The 16426-nt window shown below is 41.3% G+C and overlaps 1 protein-coding gene across 2 annotated transcripts in view; it reads right to left on the bottom strand.

Moving 5' to 3' along the window:
- LOC109461723 (dihydropyrimidinase-like) overlaps window positions 1-16426 on the bottom strand; it is a 31356-nt gene that overhangs the window by 8957 nt on the left and 5973 nt on the right. For both annotated transcript variants that reach the window (XM_019758112.1, XM_019758111.1), the window contains exons 2-9: window positions 12779-12864; window positions 10817-11001; window positions 10128-10292; window positions 8648-8709; window positions 7819-7899; window positions 3634-3702; window positions 3020-3064; window positions 2093-2168 (exon numbers count right to left, since the gene is read on the bottom strand). In XM_019758112.1, the coding sequence (XP_019613671.1) occupies window positions 2093-2168; window positions 3020-3064; window positions 3634-3702; window positions 7819-7899; window positions 8648-8709; window positions 10128-10292; window positions 10817-11001; window positions 12779-12864 (769 nt within the window). The remainder of the gene's footprint in view (window positions 1-2092; window positions 2169-3019; window positions 3065-3633; window positions 3703-7818; window positions 7900-8647; window positions 8710-10127; window positions 10293-10816; window positions 11002-12778; window positions 12865-16426) is intronic.

The raw sequence follows: 16426 nt of genomic DNA, 5'->3' as shown, positions 1-16426 counted from the left end.
CTACATAGCCTGGGGAAAATATGTGTTAAAATTGAATTCAATCTTGACACAATCCATGCGCTCTCCATACACTACATAAGTTGTGGAAATGTTAACGGTACACACCCCAGTTCTTCCGCGACCGATAGTCCGCGGTAAAAAAAAAGAGACGAAAGGGTTTTGAGCAGTCAAGTTTGAGTTCAGATTTCTCCTAATCTGGTTTGAAATGATATACTAGTATGGCTGAAAAGTATAAGAAGTGGTGTTTTTGGTGAAGATTGATTTCGGCCCTCAGGTACTAGAGACTTGGCAGTCGGTACATCCACCAGTTTATGAGTCATTTTGTACATCATGTATAGTCAGGACATAAAGCTAAAACTAAGTCAATACCAAAGTTGCTACCCCAATGCCTTGTTAATAACTCCGATATTTAAAGGCAAAACTCTTTCTTGTCCTTTTCTGAGCTCAGGTGTCAGATAGTAGTTGAAACGTCCACCGGTTTATGAGTCATTTTGTACATCGTATATAGTCAGGACATACTATAGTCGTACATCGTATATAGTCAGGACATACTGTAAAGCTATAACAAAGTCAATACCAAAGTAAACCCCCTGTATGAATCGTGACTACTCCCACGTCAGCAGAAGGCATTTACGTCATACTCGCAAAACAAATTTACCCCCATTCATCCTGCCCTTCCATGAAGCATGTAGCCTGCATCGTCACAGCGAAAACAGCTTTTGTTGTTAATTCCCCAAGACGCCTTTCCCTGCGTAATTTACCGCTTCACTCTCTTTCTTGGGTAAACATGCGCCACTCTATCAACTCACTGCCAAGTCTAGATGGAATATTCCAGAATCTACAGTCAATACACACTATGTGTGCACGGGAGCGGGGGAGGGCAGTTCTGGGAAACCTCCTGGGACGAAGTGAGCGTCAATACAAGATAAGGTTCCCAGCGTTAGACTTTTAGATAAAACTTCGTATTTCCTATGAAACTTGCCAAACCATGTATCATTAGTTCTGGCATATGTATACACCTTGTGTACGCACTGGAGCGGGGGAGGGCAGTTCTAGGAAACCTACTGGGGACGTAGTGAGCGTCAATACAAGATAAGGTTCCCAGCGTTAGACTTTTAGATAAAACAGGAACTTCGTATTTCTTATGAAACTTACAAACCATGTATCATTAGCACAATAGCATCAATACGAGATAAGTTTCCCAGCTTTGGACTTTTAGACAAAAAAAAAAGGAACTTCGTATTCCTTATGAAACTTGACAAACCATGTATTATTAGCTTCGGCATATGTTCATACATCTACAACTGCCTCAAGAAGCGAAAAGAAGTTGAACCTGTAAATGTAGTTCACATTAGTATGTATAGTTTAAGTAAGATATTTCTGTAATTTTTCTTCCTTGGTCAGTAAAATGTTGCCTGAAAACAAATGCCGAGAAATACAAGATTTCTGTACTGCCTGTCTCACCACTGGAACACTTCACAAAACGGGATATGAAAACTGGAAGATCCGCTGCAGTACCATAACAAGCTGGCAAAGTTTTTAAACCATTTCGAGGTCTCATCACCAAGACCTACATGTACCCACCTGCCAAGTTTCATGACAATCCATCTATGGCTTTTTGAGTCATAGTAATAAACCACACACACACATGCATACTTGACTGACTTACATACACACATACATACACACATACATACACACATACATACAATACATACATACATACATACATACAAACGCTACCAAAACCATAACTTTCTACCAAAGTTAACACATCAAGCAACTGGATAGATTATCTAAAGGGTCGTTTCAGGCTGCCACGCGTGTATCTTTCATTATCAACATGAGTTTCTGTATCTGTATCTGTATCTGTATAGCCGGTATAACCACCCTTCGGTGTAACACACCAGCTAAAGTTGAAAGAGTTAGAGTGATTTTATAACGTAATGAAACTATTTTCGTACTGCGCTTTGTTGTCATTATCATCATTCACATAAAAGTCAGTCCATTAGCTGTATCATATTGCCGATAGGCTTCAAACTCCACTCATCATTACGGATATCAAGGGATTTCATTTCTCAGTACTCCTTACCTTTCTTCCGACACTCAGCTATAACGTCAGCGGACCCTTTGCTCATTACACGGACAACATACAGCGGGCAGTTGGCCTGGGGGAGGGGGGCGGCAATCAGCACAAGTACGTCATTCACAGAACAACAGAAAGGGATGTATACTAGTTCATTACGTGTAGTATATGGAATTTTATATTAGCTTCATTGTACAAAGCAAAATCACTTAATAGCTTCGTACTAAACATACGTTGCTAACGTCATTCAATTTCTAACATAATGAAGGCTCTCTAAACACTAGGTAGTCTGTGTGAAAAACACGTCATTCACAGAACATCATTTAACAATTCAGTGATTGTCAGACGTTTCCGTGAAAAAAAATCATCAGGTTGGTAAGAGGAAGTTGACAGACAGTCACCGAAACGTTGGCTAAATGGAACACCTGGCTGTGTAAGAAAGAGTCTCTTCATTCATTGCCATACATTAGAGTAAACTTGTAGCTTTGAAGTAGCTTCATTGGACAAAGCAAGCAAAATTGCTTGATATCAAAGGCATGTCCTAAGGTATTGCACAAATTGGCTACTAACGTTCTACCAAGTAATTACAATTTGATTGCTTCTTTTATCATAAAAGTCTTGTGTCGGCATCTTTGGTTTTTTTTTCACATAAGCGCTAAGCGGCCTTGAGGCACCAGTTTTGTACAGTGAGGACTTAGCTGCTACTCGCACTCTCCAGGCAGAGGTTTAGGCCATAGGCTTCGGCTTATTTTTGATGTGTTTTAGGTGTTTTTATCAGGCTTTGTTTTTGTACTGATATCTTGTTTTTCGCCCGCAACTGCTTAGCAAATGGTAATTATACACTGTCCGGTCAATTTTATATTTTTTAACCACTAAAAGATTTGGTTGGAAATCTACAAGCTGTGTAAGACTGGACTGAAATTTCACACATACCTGGTCAGCTATGGTGATGGCTCTTTGAACCGCTTCAGCCTCCACCTGAAAGTTTAGTGAAATATCAAAACCGTCTTAAAATGGCTTGAAAATGAATAAATATTGTCATAAGTGTCTTGAAACTCGCAAATATCTTGCGAGTTGAGGATCATGTAGTACTTTTGTATGCCAGCCTTGAGCATCCTCAATTTCAGCACCAAGGACATCGCCTGGTGGACAGGACAGGCATGCAGTGTTGTATCCCGAACTGTGCTTAGCCACGGTTCTGTCCACTTGTATCCAGAACCGGGGCTAAATCTACGTTGTTGGATATGCGGAGTCTATCCAGAACCTTGCCTTATCCTAACCGTTACACATTCAGGTATATATCTCTAAGATAGGCACAGTCCTGGATACAGACATGATGTCATCGCAAGGTAGCACGACTTAATTTTGATCATCTTTTCAATTCTATCTTTTGTTGTGGTTTAGACAGTAGAATGCCAACTGTATTGTAGGGTCGCTCAACTAAGGACATCAAGGTCATGGGTCATAGGTCACCAAATCAAGGTCATGGGTCACAGGTCACCAAATCAAGGTCATAGGTCACCGAATTAAGGTCATAGGTCACCCACCTCTTCCGGTCGGCTGAGCTCGTGCCCTTCCGGTCCGACGACTCCCTGTTTGATCATCTCGTCCTCGCCCTGGGAAAAAGTAGATCGTTCCTTATCATAATTATAGACACAATACCTAATCATCATTGTATTTTAGTAAAATGTTGAACTTTATTCCAACACGAATATTAAACAGAGACCACTGTCGCCTTCATCAGGATAATGAGTGACCAATCACTTTGCACATTTAATTGCAGGAGTTGTTTAAAGCTTTCTTGTGATGATGCCCCAACTGTGCTTGGTGGCAACGAGTTCCAGTCTATGATAGTTCTGGGGAAATACGAGTTTTTGGACGTAAATTCTTTGTTGATAACTGTCAGACTGGTACTTGAAGGCATGGCTATTTCTTGTTCTTTTCTGGGCTGGTATCAGATACTTAGTGGTTGGCACGTCCACCAGTTTATTAGTCATTTTGTACATCATGCATAATGTGGACATTTTTCGTCTGTCTTCCAGTGCCACACATTTCTTTTCATTTTCCGTTACACTGCGTTTCATAGTTGTTCGTGCAATCATGTATACCCAATATAATCAGTATTACCCTCACGTATACAGAGCGCTCTGTGACCACGTCTAAAGTGGAACGCGTCTTTACCACACCCGAGGGAACGGTTTAGAGCCAGACGACATTTCCACAAAACCTCCGGATCATAAAGGCCTGACATTCTTTCAACAACCCGCTTCACAACAGCGCTAATGGATTTATGATACCTTGTTTCTCGATCCACATGGACCACATAGTACGATACAAACGGAGTCACTTTCGGTAATGAGTCGTTTTAGCTTCTAACTGCTGTTTTATGGTTGTTAAAGAAACAACCGTTAGATTACAGGAATTGATTTAGATGAGTTGATTTAGATGTGTTAGGATAGTTTGATATGTGTATTTCACTATAGACTTTTGTATCTATAATAGTATTTTTGTTGCTATATAGCAGAAGATGCGATACAGTTGTCATATTTCTATATTTCTATTCATAAAACAGCTCTGTATCTTACGAACAAGGCCTCAATTGATGAGTATCATCACCTTTTCAACGTTTAGGCTCACTAGAACTTTATGTTATGACTTCAGATTTACTGTAGTTCAGCAAAGCCTTATACTTAAAGCATATTTGATCGATTCAATCCATGTATTAAACGAAGGAAAATGATATACTGAGGAAAATATGATTATATATACACAGGTTTGTGATAAAAATTCGCTCCTCAGTAAGAAACCTCAGTGCGCATCATGGCCGACCGCGGGCTCAGGGAAAAGGTGCTGGAGCGATCTCAGTGCCTACATCATAGGAGCAGTGACAAATTATAATGGCGTGAAGGTTTACCAGAGTACGTTATATGGTAAATTACATGGTGAAAATCAAACTGTTCGTGCAATCTATGTTTTTATAGTTTTTATAATGAGAATGATAACAGAAAGGTGGTGATTTATACACGCAAGCACAATACAGAATTTGCCTTCATACATGCACAGGCTGGATCAATTTAGGAGAAAAAAGATAGATTATATGAAAAGAACGTGTGAGAAGGAACGAGTGTCTCTTTGGCTCTTTGACTAACATGGAAAGTGATTAATAAACCTCACAATAGCACAAAAATATTGTATGAAATGCTTATTATTGGTGACCATTTCCGTATGCTCTAAACGTTTATACATCATATTTGATAGTTCTTTATGATTGCTTATGAAGAGAACTTTGTTTAAAATTTTAAAGACAGAAGTTGAACAGGGAAGTAAATTCTTTCCTCGACGCGAAACTTTGACAGCGTTCTGTCTAGGCAGCCCAGCTGTTAATGCTGAGTGAGAGCTGACATAGATTTTAAAAAAAATGAAAAATCTGCCTGGACAGGAGGAAAGTTTTGTGGGAGTAGTGGCAGTGTCCTTGGATTAAAGCATTGCCTGGATGTATCCACAGACATGACATCAGTGTTAACGTGAACGATCAACTAGGTCACTTGACTAACAATCCATCTTTTCTAGCTCCATGATCTGGCATCTGAATGATGAAACATTGTTCAATAAGGTTTCCAGAATTGACATTGAAAATGAAGGTGAATGCAAGTTTTTTTGTTGAACTGTATTATACGTTATAAGTTGGATCACTAGAGATCGCCAAAGTAAAAAAAAATTGGAAGCTTTAGCAGTGTCCTCGGATTAGATCATTGATGTGACCAGATTCATCAGTGTTAACGTGAACGATCAACTAGGTCACTCACTGACAATCCAGTAACAAGGTAAGGTCTAGGAAAAATTGTGTTTCCTGTTTCTCAACCAACCCTTTTTGGTGGTCCCCTGCAAGGGACATACATTTGTAGCTGTTAGCAGTGTCCTTGGATTAAAGCATTGCCTGGATGTGTCCACAGACATGACATCAGTGTTAACGTGAACGATCAACTGGGTCACTCACTGACAATCCATTAACAAGGTAAGGTCTAGGAAAAATTGTGTTTCCTGTTTCCCAACCAACCCTAGAAAAAAGTGCCGACCCTAGCCTTTTTGGTGGACACCTGCAAGGGACAAAGATTTATAGATATTCCGAGCTGGCCGATATTTTCTAGCTCCATGATCTGGCATCTGAATGATGAAACATTGTTCAATAAGGTTTCCAGAATTGACATTGAAAATGAAGGTGTCCTCATTCAAGTTTTTTGTTGAACTGTATTATACGTTATAAGTTGGATCACTAGAGATCGCCAAAGTAAAAAAAATGGAAGTATTAGCAGTGTCCTTGGATTAGATCATTGCCTTGATGTGGCCAGAGACATCAGTGTTAACGTGAACGATCAACTAGGTCACTCACTGACAATCAATTAACAAGGTAAGGTCTAGGAAAAATTGTGTTTCCTGTTTCCCAACCAACCCTAGAAAAAAGTGCCGACCCTAGCCTTTTTGGTGGACACCTGCAAGGGACAAAGATTTATAGATATTCCGAGCTGGCCGATATTTTCTAGCTCCATGATCTGGCATCTGAATGATGAAACATTGTTCAATAAGGTTTCCAGAATTGACATTGAAAATGAAGGTGTCCTCATTCAAGTTTTTTGTTGAACTGTATTATACGTTATAAGTTGGATCACTAGAGATCGCCAAAGTAAAAAAAATGGAAGTATTAGCAGTGTCCTTGGATTAGATCATTGCCTTGATGTGACCAGAGTCATCAGTGTAAACGTGAACGGTCATCTAGGTCACTCACTGACAATCCATTAACAAGGTAAACAAATGCGGTCTGAGGGACTAAAAATGGATCTTGAAGGACAGAGTAGCCACATGAGAGGCGCGGTGTAGCGGTGTGGGTAAAGGGAACGGGCAGGTTCAGCGGCATAGATAACTTTAAGTCCTTTTAATGCGCCTCGCTGGTCCTGTTGGTCCTCGTGTGGTACAGGAAATAAGTGGACTCGGGAGCTCTCTTTACATCTCCTTGGTTAAACATGTCAAGCGAACTGGGCTGTACCATATACCAACTTAAGCTAAAGTTAAAGAGCCTCTCCGCATTAAGTGACGCATAGGGCGGTACCCAGCTCCGTTTTCAATAGCCCTGGGCCACACACAACAATCACTACAGCAGGGGGGGGGGGGCTAACCTTCTGGTAGTGGTGTGTGTTTAACTCCCATACTCTTCCCCAAATGCTGAGTGCTAAGCAGAGAAAGCAATATGTACAAGACTCTCCACCAAAATGGCTGCAATACCTGTGTGTATCCCTACCTATACCTTCTTTGTTTTACATATGCTTGTCAGGACAATTTTCGATTTTTTCTTATATTTTTTTATCCCTTTATACATGTAGTAACTAATAACTCAAAACTGAAGGTATGCAACCAACACCATCAAAAACTTGCACCGTAAAAACCAGCGAGGAAAACATATACAATCCCTTCAATCCAAGTTAGTTGTGTAAAAGCGCCACCATGCGAAGCAAAATAGTACAGCATGCCGTAACATGCAGAGAGCATGCTTCAGATAGAGTTTTTCGGAAACAGCTTTATTCTTTGACCTAATTTCTATAATGACAGTTACAAAACTAGTTGGGAATGGGCTTCAATCGTCCATTACATGGTAATATTTTTCAAATGAAGTAGATTTGACAACAGAAAACTTTAAGTCTTGGCCAAATCTCAGACTTCAAAAAACGGGTGTGTATTACCTGTTTGATGACGTCACCATTTTCAGCATGGACCAGCGCAAGCGCACCGAGGTCTCTCATGTGGCAAAACGCCTGGTACAGCTGTGGAACAATGGGAACACTAGCTGTTAGGATGTCTGAAGTTAGGAATAGAGGTATGTAGTACATTTCTGCACATAAAGATAGTGTCATGATTGGCTTTGCTTCCTACGATGGATTCTTTCAGTAAACTGTTTCATCTACTTTTTTTTTATTTTATTGTTTGCACATTAACAAGACGGACAATAATAATATAAAAACAATGATAAAACAGGTGCAGGAGGAGGGGAGAAGCATGGCGTGCTTATACTAGGCCCTCCTCCTCTAAACTACACAAAATTAAATATAATTAATAAATGGAAATAATACAATAGAAAATGGAAATAATACAATAAGGATAATGAAATAATGTATGGTATAAGTTAATGACAATGAAAATAAGGTAATGATAATAATTGGTATGAGTTATAATAGGAGAAAACACTAAAGCATGACATGTAAAAAGCGCCGCCTATACATTGTTACTGTCATGACATTGACTAGTGCGAAAAGACCAAGGTTTTACACAAGCTATTGCTGCCACGGGCCGATTAGATAGGTCGTAACAGTCGGTTCTCAGTCTTACAACAATTGATCTATGTTAGCACATTAGCTTAATGCAACATTACCAAGATGCTTCAAATTGTCTTGACGTATAGATGTTGACCATCAACCTCTATGGGCCTAATAAAAAGGGTTGCTAGACGCATGATGTAGTCAGACTACATGTATACATATTACCCTGTAGCACATTTTGCAGTCTAAAACTCACCTCAGAGTCAGTCAGTTGCCACTTGTCCTTGTAAGACATGAACACTAAGAAGGCGTTCACACCTGAAGGAGGAAAATAAAAAGTTTTAAGGATTGTGTTCACCTATTGTATTTTCTCCATCTGGTGAGGATGTCCCTACTGTACTTGTTGGTACTGGTATATTGCATACGTACAGTACAGTACAGACTAGGGATTGCCAATTGCAGCACCAAGGACATCACCCATAGACACACAGCTACTGTACACCGGCTGTGTGGCTGTGCGCTTTTTGCAGTCTCTAAATGCGGGGGGAACCGGCAATGTTTTGCTATGGATAAAGATGTGTTTGGCAGAATATGTATGTGCAAAGTGTACCAGGGTGTACCGGTGCCAAATTTTTAACAGTGCGGGCGCGCCACCTAACGGATATTTGTAACTCTGCACTGAAATTAAACATCCGTATCTATATCAGTGTCCCATGGTTAGAGGTTATATGGTGTCAATCCGTTAACGGTACAGGCGCGCCATCTAGCGGAGATATGAAGCTATGCACTTAAACGGAACATCCGCATCTGTATCTGTATTGACACGTCACACACCAGGTTTACAGGTACTTTGTCCCATGGTCCGATATACAGTGTCAAACGGTCAATCCGTTAACGGTACTGGCACGCCATCTAGCGGAGATTTGAAGCTCTTCACTTAAACTGTACAAGTGGTGAACTAACCTCACTGGTGCACGAATTTCTCCTTGTCGATATTTACCTTATTGTCTCACTTCGTGATGACCAGCGCTTTTACAGTGTCAATTCTTTATGACTTTACACGCGCGCCATCTGGCGATTATTTCAATCTATGCACTTAAACTGAACAAGCTTAAGTGGGGCTAACCTCGCTGGTGCACGACTTTCGCCATGTCGATTTTAACCTAGTTGTCACACTTATTGATGGCTAGCATTCTTTTTTTTGTTAGCGGTACATTTGCGCCATCTGGCACTTCAACGGAACAAGTCACTGACAACAACCTCCATTCATTGAAAACAAGAGTACACCGGCATCTTCTTTCCACCACCAGGGTTTCTACTTGTAGCTAGAACCTTGCAGTTACTATAAACCAATGATTAGCCAGGAGTGTTATTGTAATGTTACAACCCAGGCTATTGTTTACGGTAGCACATTACAGAAAAAAGCTTGAACTATTACCTCGCTGGTGCACGAGTTTCTCCATGTCGATTTTAACCTTGTTGTCACACTTATTGATGGCTAGCACTCTTTTACAATGTCGTTAGCGGTACACGCGCGCCATCTGGTGGTTATTACAATCTATGCACTTAAACTGAACAAGTGGGACTAACCTCTCTGGTGCACGAGTTTCTCCATGTCGATCTTGACCTTGTTGTTCCACTTGGTGATGGCTAGTCTCGCTTTTACAGTGTCAACTCGTTAACGGTACGTTTGCGCCACCTGGCGGTTATTTCAATCTATGCAAGTGGAGACTCACCTCGCTGGTGCACGAGTTTCTCCATGTCAATTTTGACCTTGTTGTCCCACTTGGTGATGGCGACGTTCAGTGCGTAGTCTCCCACCACGCTGTCGTCTGCCATGGCTCGCCACTTGTCGTACGCCTCTACAAGACTGCAGTCAGAACTGTCCAGGACACAGTCGACTGGAAAAATGAGGAACCCAACATGTACACGTTAGGAATGCTCATGACAATCATTATGATATTTATATCACTATTTTTCAACAACACATGGTACGATTTGATCAGGCTGCAGTGAGAAATGTCCAGTTTTAGACAGTTGACTGGGACAAGGAGACGAAAGCACAACATGTAGAAATGCCATGTATCTCTAACATTTACACATGTGTCCTCAGTATTGTTCAACAACACTGCTGTCTACCATGGCGCAAAATGTACACCAAAGCCTCTACGACTTGGCCCCTACGCTGGCTGGCCCGGGGTAGGGACATGTGCTTCTTCCAGCCTCCAAAAAGATGTAGCACAATATGGACATGCTATGCGTCCGTCATCCAGACAGGGAAAATGGTATGTCGTGCTGCATTAGTTTTATTTTTTTTTTGGTTTATTTGTTTGGCAGTTCAACCCTGACAGCCAGGGCAACTCAATAGCATTACCTTTTGAAATCTCTCTTTATTTTTTCAAAATTTCCAACTGAAATGCCTTACTGATCATGGTGGTTCCTCCGGCTGCCGCGGCCTTGGTGCCCTGCGAGAAGTCGTCCACGGAGGTGAGTCCATTCTTGGGGAACTGCAGGTGGGTATGGGTGTCTATCCCTCCCGGGATGACCAGCTTCCCCTCCGCAGAGATCGCAATGGTATCGTCCGGCACGCTCAGGTCATGTCCGATTTGCCTGGGGAGACATCACGGGACATCTTAACTCATCTGTATATAGATACTGGTTTATGTACAACACACATATCATTGTAGCATTACATGGCTAAATTGGGGCATGACACACATTAAAATTTCATCATAAATGGTTGAACAACTCGACAATAACAGGTAAAACACTATCCTTAAACGTAGTTCTCTGCCATGCAGACTTCCACGTTTAAGAGGTAGCCAACTAGAGAAGGTGGGGTATTTAGCTATAGGCATTGCAAAGTTCACACAGAGTTAGTTATGTATATATCCCTACTGTATTTAATGGTACTGATAGATTACATACGTACACTACAGTATAGACTAGGGATTGCCAATTTCAGCACCAAGGACATCGCCCACAGACACACATGTACTATATACGGGCCGTGCGCTATTTTGAGTCCTTCAAAGCAGGGGCACGCAGCAATGTTTTGCTATGGATGAAGAGGTATTTAGCACACCGTGGACGACATAAATTTACCAGGGACCCCCCATTTCAGCACCAAGGACATCGCCCGCTTTACTCTGGCCATGCTTACAACAACACAGTCCCTATAGATATCTGTTGAGCAAAATTATACTACTCCTGTACAGTCTTACTACTCATTACCTTCGCCAAGAAGGTTATGTTTTCAGTAGCGTTTGTCTGTTTGTTTGTCTGTTTGTGAACAGCATAACTCAAGAAGCTTATTATGCATTGTCATGAAACTTGGTAGGTAGGTAGGTCTTGATGAGACCTAGAAATGATTAGATTTTGGGCCCCCTGGCGGCTTTTGTTGGTACTGCAGCAGAACTTCCGGTTTTGATATCTTGCGATCTGGACATGCTAGGGTCATGAATTTTGGTTGGTAGATAGCTCTTGAGGTAGGGAAGAAGTGACATGAGTTTGGGCCCCCTAGTGGCTTGTTCTGGAACTGCAGGAGCATTTGTTGAAAAATTTTCGAAGGATGATAACTCAAGAACCGGTTGACGGATTGTCATGATTTTTGGTATGTAGGTACCTGAAGGGATGCTTGACATAATCAAATGACAATTATGCAAATCAGGAGCTAATTTGCATAATTAATGAGGAAATTCTATAAATCTGCTTTGTTCGATAATAGGACTATGAAACACTTGTGACATGTAATTGAGGATATAGATTATGTAAATGAAGACCTAATTTGCATAATTAATGGGAAATTTTTATAATTTCATAGTTGTAACTGCTGAGAATTTCATACTTGCCACATTTGGAAGTTATGTGAAGGCAAACATCAATAAACATAATTTATTCAAATCATGACCTCATTTGCATAATTTATGAGGAAGTGCTATAATAGCCTTTTTGTTAAGACAAGACTGTCATTGGGTGGAGAATATGATCAACTGATATAACCCATGCAAATGAGGATCTTATTTGCAAAATCAATTATCAAAATTGTATAATTCTTCAACCGCAAGGGTTAACATCATTTGGCGAAGGTATGAGATCGTGGAACTCTTGTTTTCACCTGAGTTGAGTGAGGAAATATGAGTGAAGTGCCTTTGCCAGGGTCACAACGTTGGACCTTACAAGGGATTCGAACCCAGACCCTTTAGATTCTAAGTAATACAAACCACAACCACAAGACCACAGGTCTCCAACACAAACCATAAGCCTACCTTGTAAGATGATACAGCTACAGGTAAATTGATCCAGCTCCAGGTAAGATGATACAGCTACAGGTAAGATGATACAGCTACAGGTAAGATGATACAGCTACAGGTAAGATGATACTTACGCGATGATGCCGTCCTCCACGTAGACGTCAGCGCTGAAGGACCGGTCATCGTTCACCACGGTCCCGCCTTTAATCAGCACCTTGTTCTGGAAAACACGAATAGTGGCGGGTTAATATACTAGTAGTTATGATTTATGGGAGATACTACATATGGATCTTCCTCATCTTACTTCACCAACATTACATGTACAGTGCCACTTTTGCTTCATCAGCATCTTATTCTAGAAAACAGGAACAGTACACGTTAGAAATGCTTGTTGTTGTAACGGTTGGAGGTAACACGACACATTTTCAGTGACATTGACCGGCCTCTTGGCAAGGTATATGTCAAAGATGGCGGACAGAATTTCATAGACGTAACCTTAACAAGGTTTTATCCAAAAATACCTTACATCAAATCAGAACTCTAACACACGGTACCCGTAAACAGTTTCATCAGGTTGGTAAATCGATTCAACAGTTTCTGTAGGTACAAACCTTACTTTTCTTTCTACCGACGTTTCAGCGAACTATCTGTCTATTGGCTTTCCATTATGCGGTACATGTAGATAGACCACGAAAAAGTCGGTAGAGAGAAATACACGGTTCTTTACCTACGAAAACTACGTTGAATCTAACACACGATGTGTTACTCACATAGTCGCGGCCGCAATGCCCCGCTAACGGCCGACAAGCGAACAGAACCCGGGAGACGGTTTCACGTACCTTGGGATAAATCCTCATGCCCCAGGCGAGCCTGTTGTAAGACGCCTTGTGTTTAGGACTCATACTAACACCACTGCCCCAGTAATGCTGTATCTCCATAATACGCAAAACTCGCCGGACGGAACCTAAAGAACCAGACGCACGCCTCCGCTTCGGGACAGTTTTACCTAATGTGGCGATTCTAGTCGCGCCGCCTTTTGTTTTAATTTTCTCAGCCACCGCGCTTCGGCAACGGACAATTTCACGGCAAGCTGCTTCGGGAGGAATTAACAAGGTTCGGAATATTCACATCCACCAGGACACCGGTTACTTCGTTAACCTGTTGACCCATTTTTGACAGTCTCAGCAGATTTAAAGCTTTGTTTAAACGTATCTAGTAAGGATGCCCCTACTGTGGTTAGTGCTAGAGAACTGTATTGAATACTTACAGCTACATGTAGGGACCCCCATATCAGCACCAAGGACATCGCCCGCTTATAGCTATACGTAGACCCATTTCTGACAATCTCAGCAAATTCAAAGCGTTGTTTAAACCTATCTAGTGATGGTTCCCCTACTGTAATTGGTGGCAGAGAACTATACTTGGTGGTAGACTGAATACCTTCAGTAGAGACTACATGTAGGGACCCCCACTACAGCACCAAGGACATCACCCGCTTATAGCTATACGTACACCCATTTCTGACAATCTCAGTAGAATTTAAAGCGTAGTTTAAACCTATCTAGTGAGGACGCCCCCTACTGTAATTGGTGGCAGAGAACTGTACTGAATATACTTACAGTAGAGACTACATGTAGAGACCCCCATTTCAGCACCAAGGACATCGCCCGCTTCACAGTCCTTTAAGATATATGTAGATCAGAAAGTCCCCGACTCTATTATTTTTAGCTTTGTCTATCGCTCTATTTGAATCCACGGCCATATACAAGACATACTTACAGTAGAGACTTGTAAGGACCCCCCATTTCAGCACCAAGGACATCGCCTGTTTTACTATAGCTGTACATACAAGTAGTCCCTATTGATATCTGTTGATCAACAATACCCCAACTGCAAATATAGTTTTGTCCATCGCTGTACTTTAGTCCACAGCCATATAAATGCTTTCAACATGACTACAGGTAGGGATACCCCATTTCAGCACCAAGGACATCGCCCACTTTACTAAAGCCATACATACCACACAGTCCTTATATGTTGATCAACAATGCCCCGACTGTACTACATTTAGCTTTGTCTATTGCTATATTTCAATCCACGGTCATGGCATATACAAGCCTTGTTGTAGACTGTATACTTATAGTGGGGACTACACGTAGGGACCCCCCATTTCAGCACCAAGGACATCGCCTGTTTTACTATAGCTGTACATACAAGTAGTCCCTATAGATATCTGTTGATCAACAATACCCCGACTGCAAATATAGCTTTGTCCATCGCTATACGTCGATCCACGGCCACACAAGCCTTGAACATGTCTGTGACATGACCTGATAGCGTGCATGATCAACAGGTGAAAGCATGACCACCACTGTACCACTTAAACCACAGCGTACAGCCAAGCACACACTCACTCTCACGGTACGAGTTAATTGGATCACACAGATGTTAATTTTACGCCTTTTGGTTATCATTACTTCATGGTAGGGCTCAGAATCTCAAGCCAAGAAAGTCTGCAAAAATATGGGTTTGGGTTTGGGTTTTCACAATTCTTTTCAATTAGCAGACTTTTTCTTATAAGCGTTTTGCAATTAACTGGCTGCCACTGTATCAAAAAGGATCAAATATAAAGTATTATCTGCAATATATCTTAATCATCGAAAGAAAAAACAGAAAAAACCCTAAACGTAATTTTACAACACTACAATACTATAGCATGCAATTTTCATCTATTGGACATTGAATACACGTAAATTAGGATATCTAATTATTCCATCCACGCCTTAAATTTCCTTCTTGATCACCTGTATCATCAGACCATTTCGTCTTAAGATGAATCCGTCTGTAGTTCAAGTGTGACTTAAGACGGAGAATCACGCAACATTTGTCTGGTAAACAGGCCGGAAACTTAAGGACATCAGAGACCCCATTTCACTCTTCAGTGGAACTTGCAGTGGCATGCGGACGGGCGAGGTGTTAGTTCTGTTGATTTTTTTTCAGGTGCCGAGACATCGCACTTCTGTTTCTTTCCTCAACCGCAGACTGTAAGATGTTGGAGTCGATTCTTTCACAGGTAGGGAGACTATTGTTACTGTTCTCATAACATTTTACCGTTCTCCGTTGCTTCTTTGGGTTTGCTGAAAGGATGGCTAGCGTCCTCTCAATATTAATCACTCTGTGCTAGAGATAAACATCTATGGCATATGGCCTACAAAACATAACAAAATGTTTTATTCTATTAATCATGTCTGTTGGCGTCCTAAGGTTTAGATATCGCTCTGAACACCTTCACGATGTTGTTTGCATACTGAATTTTAGTATATCTAAGGTATACAGGGTTTCTTTTCCTATAGTACCAAGGAGAACTATGCTTTCTGTCTATTCGCAAACTGAGCAGACACAGATATTTATGGGGTTACTACGTACCGATACCAAATTTTAGGACCGTAATCGGAAACACTATATTGTTCCCAGGCCCGAGAAAGGCTAGTAGAACCGAGTGGGCCAGACGTTTGTCATAGTTAACAGCAGGACTACACAGTGCAGCTAGCTGGTCTCGTTACTGCTGAATACTGCATGAGTTAGTCTGGTAATTATCGTCAGGGGAGGGTCTGGCCATTCTGGGCTGTCTGTAACAAACATCACGTCAGTTTTATCTGATTTCCTCGTCTAAAAGAATGGGCTTGAATCATCCATGGGTTTGATAGGAGACGCTGGGATGTACAGGAGATAAATTACATTACTCTCCAAGCAGAGGTTTGGGTTTTGGGGGTATTTTTAGC

This window comes from Branchiostoma belcheri, unplaced genomic scaffold (assembly GCF_001625305.1).
Source record: "Branchiostoma belcheri isolate BF01 breed outbred unplaced genomic scaffold, Haploidv18h27 scaffold95, whole genome shotgun sequence".
Classification (NCBI taxonomy): domain Eukaryota; kingdom Metazoa; phylum Chordata; class Leptocardii; order Amphioxiformes; family Branchiostomatidae; genus Branchiostoma; species Branchiostoma belcheri.
The sequence above is the reverse complement of the archived record's forward strand: the minus strand, read 5'-3'. Positions and strand labels throughout refer to the sequence as shown.